This window comes from Thalassophryne amazonica, chromosome 19, assembly GCF_902500255.1.
Source record: "Thalassophryne amazonica chromosome 19, fThaAma1.1, whole genome shotgun sequence".
Classification (NCBI taxonomy): domain Eukaryota; kingdom Metazoa; phylum Chordata; class Actinopteri; order Batrachoidiformes; family Batrachoididae; genus Thalassophryne; species Thalassophryne amazonica.
In genome coordinates, this window is record NC_047121.1 from 15,397,782 (window position 1) to 15,417,085 (window position 19,304).

General features: G+C 39.7%; 1 protein-coding gene across 1 annotated transcript in view; it reads right to left on the minus strand.

The window, feature by feature from the left end:
• The window catches only part of atrn (attractin), a 446,230-nt gene that overhangs the window by 137,894 nt on the left and 289,032 nt on the right, over positions 1–19,304 (minus strand). The window contains exon 26 of the mRNA XM_034159382.1: positions 13,154–13,232. Coding sequence (XP_034015273.1) covers positions 13,154–13,232 — 79 coding nt within the window. The remainder of the gene's footprint in view (positions 1–13,153; positions 13,233–19,304) is intronic.

Consider the following 19,304-nt stretch of genomic DNA (forward strand, 5'->3'; position numbering starts at 1 on the left):
GAACACTCAAGACCTGGACCTTTGTTCTCCTGCACTGACAAACACTTCAGTCTGACGAATCCCATAAGCTCATCTCAGATGTCTCTTAACCTCAAAGGCTGAGGTCCAGGGACATGATCATCACTGCTAAGATAAATCTCTCTGCAAGTTCAACACTATCATCATATACAGATACACTACTAATGGCTGAGTCCAGGAAGTTTTTGAAAGCCTGCATCTTATTTTTGATTCAAGACCATCACACAAACCTAAATAATGCAACTCCTCACTCACCTTTACCACCAAGTACTGCAATGAGGTCATTCACTGATTTCCATAGCATCTTCTAAGAAGTCAAGCTCAGCAAACTTTTCCTCATTGACAAAGGCACCCTAAATTACTGGACTCCACAATCTTACCCAACATGCACTCCATGCCAGCACTGACAAAATAAGGTGCCGGAACGCATCCCTAATCAACGCCAGAGTTCACTAGGATGAACTGCGAGGCTCTTCCTCCATGCCGCATAGTACAGAGTGCATGTGTACTGGCCAGCTACCATGTAAAGTATATAATTGGGGAAACCCCAAATTTTAAGGATGCTCAACAGAGCAGACCAATCAACTTAATCAAACACACAATCAACACACTCTGCAAAGACATCCTACTGACATTCACGCTTACATTCAGTGAGTACTTGCACAGCCAGGATCTAGTTAATAGTTGACCTTTAGGGAGTGAAACCATACTGCTCCTGTCACTCTGTAAAAAAAAAAAGGACAAATGTCGTCCCCCCCCGGAATTGTTTCCTTTCCTTGACTGAGGAGGAAAACAAGCCCCATCTTCCAGTCTGTTGGAATGATAGTCTTTCAACTGGGAGTAAATATTCTTTGGAACAGCAACTCCACTTTCCTTAAAGAACCTCAAACCCAGAAGCACAGATCTTTATTGGTTTATTCATCTTCAGCTCTTTCACCACTTTATAACTGCACTGAAGTTTGTTGTTTTGCAGGTAACCAGCAGATCAGTGCCCAGAACCCTGACAAAATAAATATAAAATCTTTATTTTTGGGTTTACACTTCATCAGGGACTGAAATGCTTCTGTCAAAGCCTTTGCTGCAAAACCTACAATACTGCACTTTGATTTTTGCCCACAATTTCCAGTAAATGTGCCCCTGACCCTCACTACAAAGCTCCAAAGCTAATTTGTAGCTTTGTGGGACAATAGTGGTTGTGTGGTGACAGCAGGTGAAGGGTGGAAGTCCTCACGATGACCACAGGGTTTTGAGAGGATCCAGCCTGAAAGGTATTTCAAGCATTAATACCACATGTGAAAGGCACAAACTCACAATTATTAAAACACTGATTAAAAAGATAGTTCAAACTCCTACAGAAAGATAATAAAATGTATTTTGTCTTTGTTTTGAGGAATAAGCATGTGAACATGTTTTACCACATCTCTCTAAATTAGCTTCCAAGCAAACATACCACTGGTCGAGCGGTTTGACACACAGCAACAGCCAGATATGGCTCCCTCTGTCAACCACATAACCCAGCTGTTCTTTCAGTCTGTCACTCATAACCATAGTCAACAAATCACTAAAATGACATGTCTGCCCTGGTTTCCTGGGGAGAAAAAAGTAAAATGTCATCACAGGAAGATGGACAAGAACTTCAATAAATAAACTGAACAGACGCATTGTGGTGTGTCACTTCAGGAGGCACAAAGCAGCTTTGTCAGGATGTCTGGTTCATCGCCATCAACCGAGTGACGCATTTGAAAAAGCGAGGTACAAACACTGGAGTTCAAAATTGCAGCAGATCAAAATATATTTCACTCCACTCCGTTCCACATAATCTCAGCTTCAAATTGAAAACACTTGATATTTTATGTAAAAATATCTGAATTTGCTGATCTGTCCTCTATTCCTCAGGTAGAGCAATTAAAATCCTTCTCAAAAACACTGATGTGCATTTTTTTTTTCTTTTTTAGTTTCTCAGAACTATTACAAATCTGAACTGTCAGTTAATTTTCAGAACTTTTCAGCCTTTCCTGTTCAGGGTTTTCAGTTTAACAGACTACTTTCGTGTCTTTTGTGTGTGTGTATGGAGTTGCGGGTATTAATACTTCAAAATATGAATGTTAGCTGTGCCAGCAGTTAATTGCCTGCATTTTATATGCACTGGTTCCCAAACCAAAGGTTATCAAAATTAGAAGTGCACATGTTACATAAAATCATAATAACCTACTGAATGGATAAGCAAAAGTTATTTAAAAGCTAGTAATCTTGCTTTAGATGAACCAAAGACAAAAGCAGTCAACACTAAAAGTGATATATATGTTAAAGTTTATTTTTGTCAAAAAGAACAAAACAACAAATAAAAATTGAAATTGGACTGAATTACTTAATTCCATTTGGATATGCATTTCTGAGTATTTGCAGAGGCAATAGGGAGCTGCAAATTTTACAGTCAAAAGAGCCATTTTTGTCTAAAAAAAAATGACATTTTTCTGGAGCTGCAAAACATATTAACCCATAAATGAATGAATAAGGATAACAGAGCTAAATAAATTTAATGTACTGTAAAGTTATATGTATAGAGTTCATGTAGTTCAATGGGGTTGTTTCTGTTTGTTTGTTCACAACACCAATACAGTATGTCAGGTGTTCTCAATCCGGTCCTCAAGGACCCCTGAACCTGCACTTTTTCCATCTCTACCTGCTCTGCCACAAGCTGATTTGCTAATTTAGCTGTCTGTTAGAAGTTGATTGGCTGTGCACCTGAATTCACAAATCAGCTTGTGGCAGAGCAGGTAGAGATGGAAAAAGTGCAGGTTCAGGGGACCGGATTGAGAACCCCTGCAATATGGAAAGTGGGTGTATATAACAATCCTTCCATTTATTTTGACTTCTATCTCATTTCAGACAGGATAAACACAAGATATTTCATGTTTTGTGTGGTCAACTTCATTTGACGTGTTACTAAATTTGCTTGTGACACATCGTATTCACCTTCAACAAGTACTCATGGTGTAAACGGGTCGGTATCACGCAGGTAGTGAAAGTGGAATGACAAATAAGATGGCTCGACAGCTTTGTTTTGTTTTTTCCAAACGTGTTGCTCCCCACTCTTGTCTAAAATCCTCCCTCTCCACTCTGCGCTCTCTGTCTCATATGAGTATGTATTGATGAACTCACCCTCCCACAGCAGAATGTAGTTTGCCACATGTGGCTCTGCAGCCACAGGTTGCTGACTACTGAACTAGGGGATTAAGGCCCATGCTCAACTTCCCCTTAGTGATTTTCCTGTCTGGCTGGGAATTGAACAGATGATCCTTTAGTCACACTGCAGGCTTGTAATCATTCAGGATAACGGGGCATGTATCAGAGCATCCATGAATTTGTGAAGTCAGGACTTCAACAGTTAACTCAGAAAAAAATTTGACTAGCATATATGTACAAATACAGAGAGACAGATGTGTCCATCTCCTTGTATTGGTACATAGCAAGAGATATAGCTAAATTGGTTGACCTATTTGTTGAATTCATTGTTGAACTCCTGTCATCACAAATGTCTGGTGGGATTGGTATGTGTATTAGAGAATTCAAAACTCAACATGAAACACACCATCTGCAAACTAACTGTGCTTCAGATTGTGGTCAGCATGCTTCAAGTTTAATCATCTGTACTTTAAGACTTTGATAGTTTAGAAAATAGAATTGTAGCAGTCAAGTCAGAGTGATAAAAGCCTTTATTAGAGTCAGTCTGTTAGAAAAATGGCTGATGGATGTTAAAGGTGGATTTGTTGACCTTTCTTGAATTGTTGAAGTTTTAAACTTCAGATGAAGGCTATACGAGGTCTCTTAGATAATAAACCGACCCTTTTATTTTTTTTTTAACTATATGGATTTGAATGACATGCGATTACACCAATCATGCTTGAACCCTCGTGCGCATGCGTGAGTTTTTTCACACGTGTCGGTGACATCATTTCCCTGTGGGCAGGCCTTGAGTGAGATGTGGTCCCGCCCTCTCGGCTAAATTCCTTTGTTTCACACGCTGCTCGAGACGGCGCGCGTTGCATATCAAAATTTTTTCTGGACCTGTGAGGAATATCCGAGTGGACACTATTCGAGAAATTAAGCTGGTTTTCTGTGAAAAGTTTAATGGCTGATGAGAGATTATGGGGTGTTTCTGTCGGTGTAAGGACTTCCCACAGAGCGGGACATCCTGCAGCGCTTCCAGGCGCTGTCGTCGGCCTGTTTCGAGCTGAAAACATCCTAATTTAAGGCTTAATTCACCCAGGACATCGTGAGAGAACAGAGAAGATTCAGAAGAGGCCGGCATGAGGAATTTATGCGGACATTCCACTGTTTAAGGACATTTTTTTAATGAAAGACGTACGCGCAAATTCGCCGAGTCGTTTCCGTGACGACTCGGCAAATCTGTGTGCGCCGCGACAGGAAAAACACCTCCGTGTTGAAAACCATTTGTAGAATTCAGGCGGCTTTTAATGGCTTTCAACAAGTGAGTAACTGAGAAATTGTTTAACAGCTTGGGCATGTTCCAACTTGCCCGTTAAGATTTCCAACGGAGGTGTTTTTCCTGCCGCGACCCCCCGCGGTTGGGTCCAGCCCAACATGCGACTCTGCCCGCACGTTCTTTCATTACAAAATGACCGTTAACAATGGAATGTCCGAATAAACTCCTCATGCCGACTTCTTCTGAAAGTTCTCTGTTCTCTGACGACTTACTGCATCAACAGAGCCTGAAATGTGGAAGTTTTCAACTTGAAACGGCGAGACGCTGCCGCCTCGAAGCGCAGATCGCCGTCAGGCGCCGTGGACCGTCCTTAAAGCGACACTACCAGACCAAAATCTCTCATCAGCCGTTAAAATTTTTACCGAAAACCAGCTGAATTTATTGAATGGTGTCCACTCAGTTGTGTCTTACAGTTTTGAAAAATTTTTTATCAAACAAAGCAACAGTCTCTGAGCCATTCCTAAACAATGAAAAAAATCGACGAGCGGGTGGACGACTCCTCACTCAAAGACTGCCCACAGGCGAATGACGTAACCGACAGGCGTGAAAAAACTCTCGCATGCCCACGAGGGTTCAAGCATGTCTGATGTAATCACACGTGATTCAAATCCATATGGTTTTTGAAAAAAATAATAAGGTCGGATACTTTTCTAATAGACCTCGTATAGGGCAAAAACAGAAGATTGAGGCTTGATGGCTTGTTTCGAGAAGTTAATGCACAGGATTGTTGTGCCTTGTGTTTAAACTGCCTTGTCTGTACTCAACTGCAAACTGATATAGAAAAAAAAAAAAAATCAGTAAAGTGTACTATGAATGAGGGTGATACATCTGTGAGTATTTCAGACAGCTTTGAGTTTGTATTTTCTGGACTGGCTGTGAATTCATTCCAACAGTGTGTTCACTGACAATATTTTCTAGGAGAAGCAGGTACAGTTAAAAAAAAATAAAAAAAATAAATAAATAAATCAACAGCACAGTGAAGCTGGCACAGGCGAGACTAGAGACACAACATTTTTCATAAACCAATGCACAGAGATAATCAAACCTATGGATCTGTATTATGTTATGGCTGTGAATAAAAACAAAGGGGATGTTACAAGCTAAGTGTCTCATCTTCAGCATACACTCTACAGATATTTAAATAAACTCAAAAATTGTGCTAACATTTTATAGATTTATAATTTACCAAAACCACAGATAAAATTAAAAATAAATTTGATACATAAAGATAAATAATGATCTGATATTTTAAAGCTGTACAGCCTTTGTTTTTTTTAAAGATTTAAGTCATAAAAATAATTTTCTTTGGCACCACTATAATTTTATTGCTTAGCATTTAAACAAGGTTTCCTAATATTATATTGCCAACAATAATCATAACAATAATAACAGTAGTGTGTATATGATAACAAAAACCAAAACAATTTATAAAAACATTAAGACAGGAAATTAACATTAAAAAATTACGTAATTAACAGGAAATAAAAAGGTTGAGTTCTTCTAAAATCTGTTGAGGTCTAAGGTTCCAAAAACATTCTGGGCTCACAAACCATTCCAACTCATTATAGAAACTTTACATAATTTATTACCAGAGGTGTCAAGTAACGAAGTACAAGTACTTCGTTACTGTACTTAAGTACACTTTTTAGGTATCTATACTTTACTCCTTTACTTATTTTTCTGCCTACTTCTGACTTCTACTCATTACATTTTCACACAAGTATCTGTACTTTCTATTCCTTACATTTTTAAAACAAACAGCCTCGTTACTCTTGGCTTCAGTTTAATGTTTATATATATATATATTTCACGTCATGTGCGCCTGTAATCAACATGCTTTGAACCGTGAACCAATCCAAGCAGTGGTTCGCAGATTGAAGCAATGCTTCGACCTATTGCTTCGTTTATTCTTTCTTTCTTTCGCTTAATTTTCCCCCGCTAAAACCCTAAAGAGCATACATCTGTGAGTATTATTTACCTTTTCTATGTTAAACCGACCTGTTATGGTCTTCTGAAACAGTTGATAGATGTATTTTATAACTTAAAAACGGGAGCGACGCCAAGGCATTTGCATGTCTATGGGATTTTCAATGTTAAAAGTTAGCATTAAGCAATTGCAGCTGTCATAACGTTCGGGTGCATTTGTTTTCAAATTGTAATATTTCTTAAATTTATTTTTGTTTATATATTAATAATATAATGATTATTATATACAATTTTAGAGAAAGAGGCAAAAAGAACCTGAATAGAAACACAACAGAAAATATAAAAGCAACTAACAATGAACATACATAAATAAATACATACATAAATAAATAAGTGTTTCCTGTGAACACCTAGTGACTCTTACACCTCCACTTCATCCCTGTCTTATTTAATGACAATTTGTTTCGGTCAAACCATATTTTCAATGTGTTAATTTCTTCAGTGATTTCCTCCAGAACTATCTGCCAAAATAGAAAACTGCTGCATCCTAGTAAGAGCAGAATACTACTGGAATGAATTTGAATAAGGAAAGTTGTTTTTTTTTTTTTTTTTTTTCTTCACTAAATGGATGCTGCACTCACTGCAGTTTATTGTCTGGAATAGTCCCAGATTGCATTTCAGAGCTTCTAGAATTGAAACATTTTCGTGCAGGTCGTGTTGGGGGGTAATTTTGGGTTTGGGGTCTTGGGCCACATGTAGAACGAATCAGTTTTTAAATTAAGCTTTCAATTCATATAGTGGCATCTACCTTTTTTTTTTTCTTTTTTTTTTAAAGGTTACTTTATATTTTTATACTTTAAGTAGGTTTTGGAGCACATACTTTTTCACTTTTACTTGAGTAAAGAGGTCAAGTTGATACTTCAGCTTTTATCAGAGTGTTTTTAAACTGCAGTATCTGTACTTCTACTTAAGTAACAAATGTGTGTACTTTTGACACCACTGTTTATTACCACCCTTGAAAAATGTCAGCTACCTAATTTATAAACACTACCCAATCGAGAGCCCATGGATCCCCAAAGGCAACACACTAGTGTGTGTGCATATATATATATATACGTATATATATATATACACACTCAACAAAAATATAAACGCAACACTTTTGGTTTTGCTCCCATTTTGTATGAGATTAACTCAAAGATCTAAAACTTTTTCCACATACACAATATACCCATTTCCCTCAAATATTGTTCACAAACCAGTCTAAATCTGTGACAGTGAGCACTTCTCCTTTGCTGAGATAATCCATCCCACCTCACAGGTGTGCCATATCAAGATGCTGATTAGACACCATGATTAGTGCACAGGTGTGCCTTAGACTGCCCACAATAAAAGGCCACTCTGAAAGGTGCAGTTTTGTTTTATTGGGGGGGATACCAGTCAGTATCTGGTGTGACCACCATTTGCCTCATGCAGTGCAACACATCTCCTTTGCATAGAGTTGATCAGGTTGTCAATTGTGGCTTGTGGAATGTTGGTCCACTCCTCTTCAATGGCTGTGCGAAGTTGCTGGATATTGGCAGGAACTGGTACACACTGTCGTATACGCCGGTCCAGAGCATCCCAAACATGCTCAATGGGTGACATGTCCGGTGAGTATGCCGGCCATGCAAGAACTGGGACATTTTCAGCTTCCAAGAATTGTGTACAGATCCTTGCAACATGGGGCCGTGTATTATCCTGCTGCAACATGAGGTGATGTTCTTGGATGTATGGCACAACAATGGGCCTCAGGATCTCGTCACGGTATCTCTGTGCATTCAAAATGTCATCAAAATGCACCTGTGTTCTTCGTCCATAACAGACGCCTGCCCATACCATAACCCCACCGCCACCATGGGCCACTTGATCCACAACACTGACATCAGAAAACCGCTCACCCACACGACGCCACACACGCTGTCTGCCATCTGCCCTGAATAGTGTGAACCGGGATTCATCCGTGAAGAGAACACCTCTCCAACGTGCCAAACTCCAGCGAATGTGAGCACTTGCCCACTCAAGTCGGTTACGACGACGAACTGGAGTCAGGTCGAGACCCCGATGAGGACGACGAGCATGCAGATGAGCTTCCCTGAGATGGTTTCTGACAGTTTGTGCAAAAATTCTTTGGTTATGCAAACCGATTGTTTCAGCAGCTGTCCGAGTGGCTGGTCTCAGACGATCTTGGAGGTGAACATGCTGGATGTGGAGGTCCTGGGCTGGTGTGGTTACACGTGGTCTGCGGTTGTGAGGCTGGTTGGATGTACTGCCAAATTCTCTGAAACGCCTTTGGAGACGCCTTATGGTAGAGAAATGAACATTCAATACACGAGCAACAGCTCTGGTTGACATTCCTGCGGTCAGCATGCCAATTGCACGCTCCCTCAAATCTTGCGACATCTGTGGCATTGTGCTGTGTGATAAAACTGCACCTTTCAGAGTGGCCTTTTATTGTGGGCAGTCTAAGGCACACCTGTGCACTAATCATGGTGTCTAATCAGCATCTTGATATGGCACACCTGTGAGGTGGGATGGATTATCTCAGCAAAGGAGAAGTGCTCACTATCACAGATTTAGACTGGTTTGTGAACAATATTTGAGGGAAATGGTGATATTGTGTATGTGGAAAAAGTTTTAGATCTTTGAGTTCATCTCATACAAAATGGGAGCAAAACCAAAAGTGTTGCATTTATATTTTTGTTGAGTATATATATATATATATATATATATATATATATATATATATATATATATATACACACACACATACATACATAAGTTTATTATTAGTATTATTATTACTATTATTAGTAGTAGTATTATCATTAAGAAAGTGTTTTCATACGGATATGGAAGCTTCAAAGTGCTTTCCAATTAATACAATGAAGCAAGTGCTCAATAAAGCAATTTACAAGTCAAAAGAAACGGCCACAAGCAGGAACAAGGCAAAAAATAAAAATAAAAAAGGAGCATTACAACCCCATTTCCAATGAAGTTGGGACATTGTGTGAAATGTAAATAAAAACAGAATACAATGATTTGCACATCCTCTTCAACCTATATTCAATTGAATACACCACAAAGAAAAGATATGTTCAAACTGATCAACTTTGTTTTTGTACAAATATTTGCTCATTTTGAAATGGATGCCTGCAACAAGTTTCAAAAAAGCTGGGACAGGGGTATGTTTACCACAGTGTTACATCACCTTTCCTTCTAACAACACTCAATAAGCATCTGGGAACTGAGGACACTAAGTGTGAGTGGGTATAAAAGGAGCATCCCCAAAAGGCTCAGTCATTCACAAGCAATGATGGGGCGAGGAGCACCACTTTGTCAACAACAGCATGAAAAAAAATGGTGGAGACTTAAATCAAGACTGAAGACCCACTTTTTTAGACTGTCTTATCATTAACTTAATTTGTTTTGTGTTTGCTTTGTAATTTCTTTTTATTCTACTGTGTTTTATCTTTTTATTGTGCTTCTCTTGCTTTTAATTTTGATTTTAATTTAATTTGTGTTGTTATGAATTGTGTGAAGCGCCTCGGGGCGACTCTGTCGTGAGTTGGTGCAATATAAATTAATACATTGAAATTAATAATAAATTGAACAATGTTTTTCAACGTTCAATTGCAAGGACTTTAGGGATTCCATCATCTACAATCCATAATATAATAAGAAGATTCAGAGAATCTGGAGAACTTTCTACACTTAAGCGGCAAGGCCAAAAACCAACATTGAATGCCCGTGACCTTCGATCCCTCAGGCGGCACTGCATTAAAAACCAACATCATTGTGTAAAGGATCTTACAGTGTGGGCTCAGGAACACTTCAGAAAACCATTGTTAGTTAACACAGTTCGTCACTACATCTATAAGTGCAAGTTAAAACTCTACCATGCAAAGTGAAAGCCATACATCAACAACATCCAGAAACGCCACCGCCTTCTCTGGGCCAGAGCTCATTTAAAATGGACAGATGCAAACTGGAAAAGTGTGCTGTGGTCTGATGAGTCCACATTTCAAATTGTTTATAGAAATCATGGACGTCGTGTCCTCTGAACAAAAGTGAATAAAAACCATCCAGTTTGTTACCAGTGCAAAGTTCAAAAGCCAGCATCTGTGATGGTATGGGGGGGTGTTAGTGCCCATGACATGGGCAACTTACACATCTGTGATGGCACCATCAATGCTGAAAAGTACATCCAGGTTTTGGAACAACACATGGTGCCATCCAAGCAACGTCTTTTTCAGCAAGACAATGCCAAGCCACAGTCTGCACGTGTTACAACAGCGTGGCTTCATAGTAAAAGAGTGCGGGTACTAGAACAGCCTGCCTGCAGTCCAGACCTGTCACCCATTGAAAATGTGTGGTGCATTATGAAGCACAAAATACGACAACGGAGACCCCGGACTGTTGAACAACTGAAGTCGTACATCAAGCAAGAATGGGAAAGAATTCCACCTACAAAGCTTCAACAATTAGTGTCCTCAGTTCCCAAACACTTATTGAGTGTTGTTAGAAGGTAATGTAACACAGTGGTAAACATACCACTGTCCCAGCTTTTTTGAAATGTGTTGCAGGCATCCATTTCAAAATGAGCAGATATTTGCACGAAAACAGAGTTTATCAGTGTGAACATTAAATATCTTGTCTTTGTGGTGTATATTCAATTGAATATAGGTTGAAGACGATTTGCAAGTCAGTAAGTATTCTGTTTTTATTTACACAACGTCCCAACTTCATTGGAATTGGGGTTGTAAGTCTTGAATTGAACATTTTAATTGAATGTGGCCGACTACCTTCAGCAGGCAGACTGTTCCATAAGAATGGAGCATGACAGGCAAAGCTTCTGCTGCATGCTGACCTTTCCTTTACCCTGTTAACACCTAACAAGCCAGTACCCTGAGAAATGAGGGGTGCTGGCAAATAAGGCTCAACCAATTAAATCAGGTAAGGTGGAGCACAACCACTCAGTGTCTCTGTTAGCAGCAAAACCTTGACATCTATTCTTGCACTAACAGGGACCCAGTGAAGTGAGACCAACATCGGTGTAAAAGGAGTTCATTTTCTCAATCTGGTCAAAACTATAACAGCCAAACTCTGAATCTTTTCAAAGCATTCTTATACTATTTTGAGGCAGCCCAAAGTATAGCACATTGCGTAACTATACTACAAGAGACAAAGGCATGAATCACAGTCTCAGCATCATTCATAAAATGTGTCTAATCACAGTAATGTTACTTAAGTGAAAACTGACATTTCTAATCACGTCTCTCATATGAAACCCAAAAGATGGTGACTGCTCCAAGATTCACTGTTTCAATGCACTGTAATCATATAATCACTCAGAGACAGTGTTACAATACAATATAATACACATTACTGTATCCCTATAGGGAAGTTTGTCTTCGACTCAAATGTTGCATGCATATTGCATGCAACATCTGAGTGACAACATGCAACATACAGTGACATGAGGTTTAAGAAAAACAACATATCAACAAACTGCTATCACAATAGTGCACATTATACACATTGCCCATATGGCACATATTACACATATTACACAATACATCAGAACACCACCACATCAGAACACCACAAACCACCGACACAACCCCTCCAGCTCAAGCCACACTGCACAAATTTTTAATTGAGGTTGCCACCAATAAGTTTTTAAAATGATTAAGCTTGCATTGAGGCACTCTGCATCATCTGTGAAGTGTTACAATTTTATACTCAGAGTGAAGAATACGAGATGAGAGACGATATTGTTGGTGCCTTCCACACAATAAAAATAAATGATTATATAGATGCCTGTGTCCAACAAGTCCAATAACACACACTGCATGATTTGTCCTTTCCTGCAAATCAAAATAAAAAAGGAAAAATAAATCCCGTTTTTGAAAATCCAGACTCTACTTTCTGTTGCAGTAACTGTGTCTGACTTTATGTTCTTAAATTGATCTCAACTAACAACATCTGAAAGACAGCAAAAACAAATTGTGCAGATCATAATTTTAAATCCCCTTAGATTGGCCCAGCTCAGGAGAAATGTTTTCACCAAAAGCGTATGGTGATCATAAAAGTGAATGCTTAATTTGAGATGCCTTTTGAAATTGTGTGTTGTGAGTACAGGAACACGCAGGAAGTGTAACTTTTGAAAATACTGTAGCGGTCAGAGGATGACTTCACTGTGATATGGAAACTGGAGCACAAGAAATCCAAGAAAAACTGTAAATACCTGCAAATAATTGAAGTACTGTGTTATTTGATAATATGTGTGATGATTTTCTTGGTGACTTTGTTGGTGTTAAAATGAAGAAAAGCGCCGTTCGACACCATGACTGTAAGACAGGACCATTCAGACATTGTGGCCGGCTTGAATAACAGCAGATACTCTCGATACTCTAGGGTTTATCCAGTACAGTAAAACCCAAAAGTCACTGACCATAAAATACAATCTCTGCCTGCACAGTCCATTCTTGTGGAGAGTATCACCACAATATTTTTATGTTTCCATGTACAGCTTAATCAGACAGATCTAATGTTGCAAACACTGGCCACAGACTTCATTGATGCAAAATGAAGCAACACACAGTGGATTTCAGCAGCTGTTCAATTCCTAAGCCAAGTTGCCAACAACAAACGACTTACCTCTCGGCGCCGTGACGCCCAGCAACTCTGCTTGATTTTCCAGACCACAGCGGCCACCAGGAGTAGCGACAAGAAGCAGCTGTGGATAGAGAGAGGACAACATTCACAGAGTTGGAAACCTGACTGAATTCATGTTTATTATTTAGTTGAGGGGAAAAAACTAGAGATTTGAAGATTTGATTTCTTTTAATTGCTGTGATATGCAAAAACACAATCGCCACATGCTATTTTTGATCCATTTTCAACCACAAACAGCACTCAGCTTTTCATTTGTTTCTACAGCACTTTTACTTATCAACTATGTTGATAAGTAAAAACATACAGTGAGTTTGAAATGTTTAACATTATGTCATGCTGCTTTTACACAACGACAAGTCACGAATGCCATGAAGTATACATTCTTGGCCGCTGATCACGAAATGTGATGATTTGAGGCAGACGCATCAGGTGTCCTCAGGAACTGCTGCAACCTGTTACCACGTTACGATTAATGGCACGTGTTGCTGGCGAATTATCAGGAACCATTACACATGGTCAAGAATAATGTTTCGCACTGTTGCATGCTATTGCGCGTAACAGTGCATCGTTACCTTCTGTCATGTTGTGAATGAGGTGAATTGTCTCCACACAAAAACTCCCATATTCATCCATCAGCTGCTGAACAATTCAGATCGGTCAAGTTTGTTCCTCAAAATCCACAGCAGAAGAACTTTGTGATTGCATGCTTAGTTGGGCTCTGTGCCATGGAGTGGCGCAGAGAGGAGGAGGAGGAGATGCAAAGAGCCAGATATGTGGCTCCACACGGCTCTCATCTTGCACGTTTTCCCAAACATCAGGCGCAGCAGCAGCAGGTGGAACACCTGCAGGAGCATGCTGATGAGCATTGGAACGAGACTTTTTAGCCGACTTGGCATCACTGTCCTTCAGCATACTGCAGCAATGAAACTGAATGCGGTGCAGCAGGGTTTAACTGTGCGCACGTCAGAGAAGAACTCTGTGACACTCTATTAAGGATCACCACTAATCAAGATGGATCAACACGTTCAGTTGCGACCTCCACTATATGAGGCGAAATGAGGGTGGTGCGTGACATTCATGGAAGATTTTTTGACAGCCAAAAACATGCTCCACAAAAATTACAAATATCACGCACCAACATGCACTATTAAGAAACCTATTCAGATGCGTTAAGTCTCGTTAGGAACGTCAGGAATGTGCCAAGAATGACAAATATGACATTTGTAATGCGTCCTGCCTATGTGTAAACGCAGCATAACCGTGTAACTAACAACAGAAAATATACCTCAGTACCCATTTCACAATACAATACCTTGGCTGCAAAAACTTTATGGTTTCACATATACATGACATACAGCAACAAATAGTTAAAACCAGACTTTTATTTCACCCCAATAAGCAGCAACATTTCCAAGTTGAGAATGTTTTTGTACATGCATCAAGTGTGCCATAGCAAAATAATTCATACCCACTCCAAAAACAATCTTAGGGTTATCCACATTTTCAGAAATTTTGTCATATACTATAAGAATGTGAACTAGGGCTGCCAGGATTAGTCGAATAGTCACAATTATGTTGACTATCAAAATAGTCGGTGATAATCGACATCATCGTTTATTTTTTAACCTTTGTTTTTCTCTCAAACCTGTTGCTGTATCTTCTGCTGCCGTTCCGAGTCAGCCATGATGTATCAGGAATAGTGATGCCCAAACAATATCATGGCTAGCCGGCAACAAAGCTCAAATGTTCAGGAGCATTTTAACCAAATTAAAGACAAAAACATGTAATGCAAAATCTGCAAGGCAGAACTTGCCTTCCAAGGCAGTGCAACAGCGATGCAAGAGCATCTGAGAAGGAAACATGTTGTGGCTGATTCTGACGAAGCGAGAGTTGTCTTGGTAAGCTATTTGGCTAGTTAGCCACTATCATTAATGTCTATAGTGAGCTACTTACTTAGCTGTAAACATTAACAATGATGATTTCATTAGCCGTAGCACACATATGTGATGTGTTTGCTGTAACGTTAGAACAGCAATGTCATGTTTGAATAAGAAATGTAATAACACCAGTGTTTTATAACGCTACATTAGAGTGCTAAAAAAAATACATTCCTCTTCAATGAACAACTTTGTTATTAAGTCGAATGAACTTTGTTACTAAGTTGAATGAATTATCTTCTTGTCTTTATTTTTAGTTAGCACATAGCTTAAACACTTCAAGCTTGAAGCTAATGATGGTTTTATGCACCAGCCGCATGCTGGTGCATAAAGCCGCAATTTATGTATGATCTTATTAGTCAACTCATCGCAAAGATAATCGGTGAGTAGTCAATTATCAAAATAATCGTTTCTCAGTGAGATCAAACAGCTGAGGTTGAAGGGATCTGTACTACTGGGTCAGAATGTCTTCGGGCAGAGAGAGACTCTATTCTCCTGGCACTGAACAGAAATATTTGCTTCCGTTTGGGAGACAGGTATCAACCCAGCAGACTGGAAGAAAGGCATTGATGGCCATCTCTGGAAGGTAAAGGATTATTTTCTGGATTACAATAATTACAGGACTATTACTAAAGTTTTTGACTGTAAAGGAAGATACCGATCCATAAATATTTGGACATTGAATTTCTTTTTTTTTTTTTTTTTTTGTCATTTCTTCACTGTACAGCACCAAAGGGGAGTTAAAAGGAAACAATGAAGATATGCTTCTAGTGTAGACTTTCATTGTTAAAACACGATGTGTGTGTTCCTTTAAAACCTTCTTTATACAGCACAGAAGATAAGATTTTACTCACCTACCTACTAAAACATGAAAGAACAGATTTGAAGTCAGGTCTTCTCCATACTATGATATGCTCCTATACTATGCCAGGAGGGAGAGGCAGGGCCTTAGACAAAGCCGTTTTTATCCTCACTAAAAGGAGGGAGCGTAAAATTGCTGTGTCCCACATCATCTACTGCTGACCACTGCAAATGACAGTGATTCTGCTGTAATGACTGGTATGGCAGGTTTACTCCTGTCAGCATGTGAATACGGCATTACAAAGGTGTTGTGGTAGCATCACCTTGTGTTTGTGCAGGTGCAGCCAGAAACTGCACGAGACAGGAGACTGCTGCAGAAATACAGATGGGGTGTGGGTGTGTGTGTGTGTTTTGGTACAAATACTTCAGACATAACATCTCCTGCAAAATCAAGTTCATGCCCGAACTGTCAAGTTTGTCACTGATTTCCTGTCAGCCTTTCTGCGGCGTTCTTTCACCAGAATTCCTGTATTTGAGATTATGCCCCTATTGACTTCAGCCTGATGACGAGAAGAATACAAGATATCTAAACACTAATGAACATTAAGCAAGATGTTGCCTGGAAGAAAACAAGAACTTAAAAAATAAAAAGTGGTATAAATTGTCCCCAAGGTCAACTGAATTTTGAACTATGAGCATATCTCGGTACTGGTTAATACGCTGAGATTTCTGCCAGGGTCAGTATTTCAGTGAGAAAAGGTGGATAGAGACCACACCTTTGAGGCAGCTGTGTGCAATTTGAGAACAGATAACATTTATAGTAGTCTAAAAAATAGTGTTCTGTGAAAGTCGAAACACTGTGAATGGCGTTCTGGCCCATTGGCAGGTTGCAAAGGACACAGCAAGGTTAGTTAAAGGCAAATTCATCTGAGAAGGTCATGTGCACACACTTTTGAAATAATCAAGCTGATTTTTATCCTGTATAAAAGGTGGTGTAACAGATGGATGGATGGCACAGGCACCCCCTGGGACCCTAATGGTAATAATCCAAACCAATCAAGGTAAACACACAGATCTTTGTTTGAACTGAATCAATCAAACAGAATAAATAAGAAAGCAGGGCACCTGAGTAAAATGAAATAAAAAGACAGGACTGCACTTCTGCAGATTCTTTCCATCTGTGCGCTCACGCTGGGAAAACTTTCAAATGTCGCCAGACCTTCACCTATTCACACATAGACAAGTGTCAAGAGATAGGAAACAATTGGATTCAGTGTTAAGTACAAGTCAACATACAGTCGGGTCCATCAGACGTTCACCATGAAGTTGTTTAACTGGTGGCGCAAGAGACAAAAGTTGCACTATATGCAATCTATCTCCAATCACAGGCCTAGAAGCCTAAAACTCCTTCAGAGTTGACATGAGTCTCTTGGTGGCTTTCATCACCAGTTATGGAGTGAGAAAAGTGACACACACACACACACACACACACACACACACAATTATATATATATACACACACACACACACTGAGGAAAATAAGTATTTGAACACCCTGCGATTTTGCAAGTTCTCCCAATTAGAAATCATGGAGGGGTCTAAATTTTTCATCTTAGGTGCATGTCCACTGTGAGAGACATAATCAAAAAAAAAAAAACAGAAATCACAATGTATGATGCTAGCCCTCAAAGACCTGTTAGTTCGCCACTAAAAAGTCCACTTCCACTCAACTTATTATTCCAAATTAGAAGCACCTATTTGAGGTCGTTAGCTGCATAAAGACACGTGTCCACCCCACACAATCAGTAAGACTCCAACTACTAACATGACTAAGACCAAAGAGCTGTCCAAAGACACCAGAAACAAAATTGTACACCTCCACAAGGCTGGAAAGGGCTACGGGGCAATTGCCAAGCAGTTTAGTGAAAAAAGATCAACTGTTGGAGCAATTATTAGAAAATGGAAGAAGCTAAACATGACTGTCAATCTCCCTCAGACTGAGGCTCCATGCAAGATCCCACCTCGTGGCGTATGAATGATCCTAAGAAAGGTGAGGAATCAGCCCAGAACTGCACGGGAGGAGCTGGTCAATGACCTGAAGAGAGCTGGCACCACTGTTTCCAAGGTTACTGTGGGTAATACACTAAGACGTCATGGGTTAAAATCATGCATGGCACGGAAGGTTCCCCTGCTTAAATCAGCACACGTCCAGGCTCGTCTTAAGTTTGCCAATGACCATTTGGATGATCCAGAGGAGTCATGGGAGAAAGTTATGTGGTCAGATAAGACCAAAATAGAACTTTTTGGTCTTAATTCCACTCGCTATGTTTGGAGGAAGAAGAATGGTGGATACCATCCCAACACCACCGTCCCTACTGTGAAGCATGGGGTTGGAAGCATCATGCTTTGGGGGTGTTTTTCCACACATAGGACAGGACGACTGCACCGTATTAAGGAGAGGATGACCAGGACCATGTATTGCGAGATTTTGGGCAACAACCTCCTTCCCTCAGTTAGAGCATTGAAGATGGGTCATGGCTGGGTCTTCCAACATGACAATGACCCGAAGCACACAGCCAGGATAACCAAGGAGTGGCTCTGTAAGAAGCATATCAAGGTTCTGGAGTGGCCTAGCCAGTCTCCAGACCTAAACCCAATAGAAAATCTTTGGAGGGAGCTCAAACTCTGTTTCTCAGCGACAGCCCAGTAACCTGGCTGATCTAGAGAAGATCTGTATGGAGGAATGAGCCAAAATCGCTGCTGCAGAGTGTGCAAACCTAGTGAAAAACTACAGGAAACGTTTGACCTCTTTAACTGCAAACAAAGGCTACTGTATCAAATATTAACATTGATTTTCACAGGTTTTGAAATACTTATGTGCAGCAGCAACATACAAATAAATTATAAAAAAATTTTTTTTTTTTTTTTTTAGATTATGTCTCTCACAGTGGACATGCACCTAAGATGAAAATTTCAGACCCCTCCATGATTTCTAAATGGGAGAACTTGCAAAATCACAAGGTGTTCAAATACTTATTTTCCTCACTGTATATATATATATATATATATATATATATATATATGTAAATCGAAAATAACAATAAACTGTGGAAACATAAATCTAAATATGTATATTAGGGGCATTTACTCTGATGTAAGTAAGTCCCTTCGGCTGCTCCCTTGTTTTCACTCGGGGTCGCCACACCAGATCCAAGATGGATCTGTATGTTGATTCTGGCACATGTTTTATGCCGGATGCCCTTCCTGACATAACTCCACACTACATGGAGAAATATGGCTGGGGTTGGATTTGAACCCGGAACCTTCCACACTGAAACCAAGTGCACTAACCACAGCCAAAACGACAAAAAACACATCACTATCCAAGTCCTTAT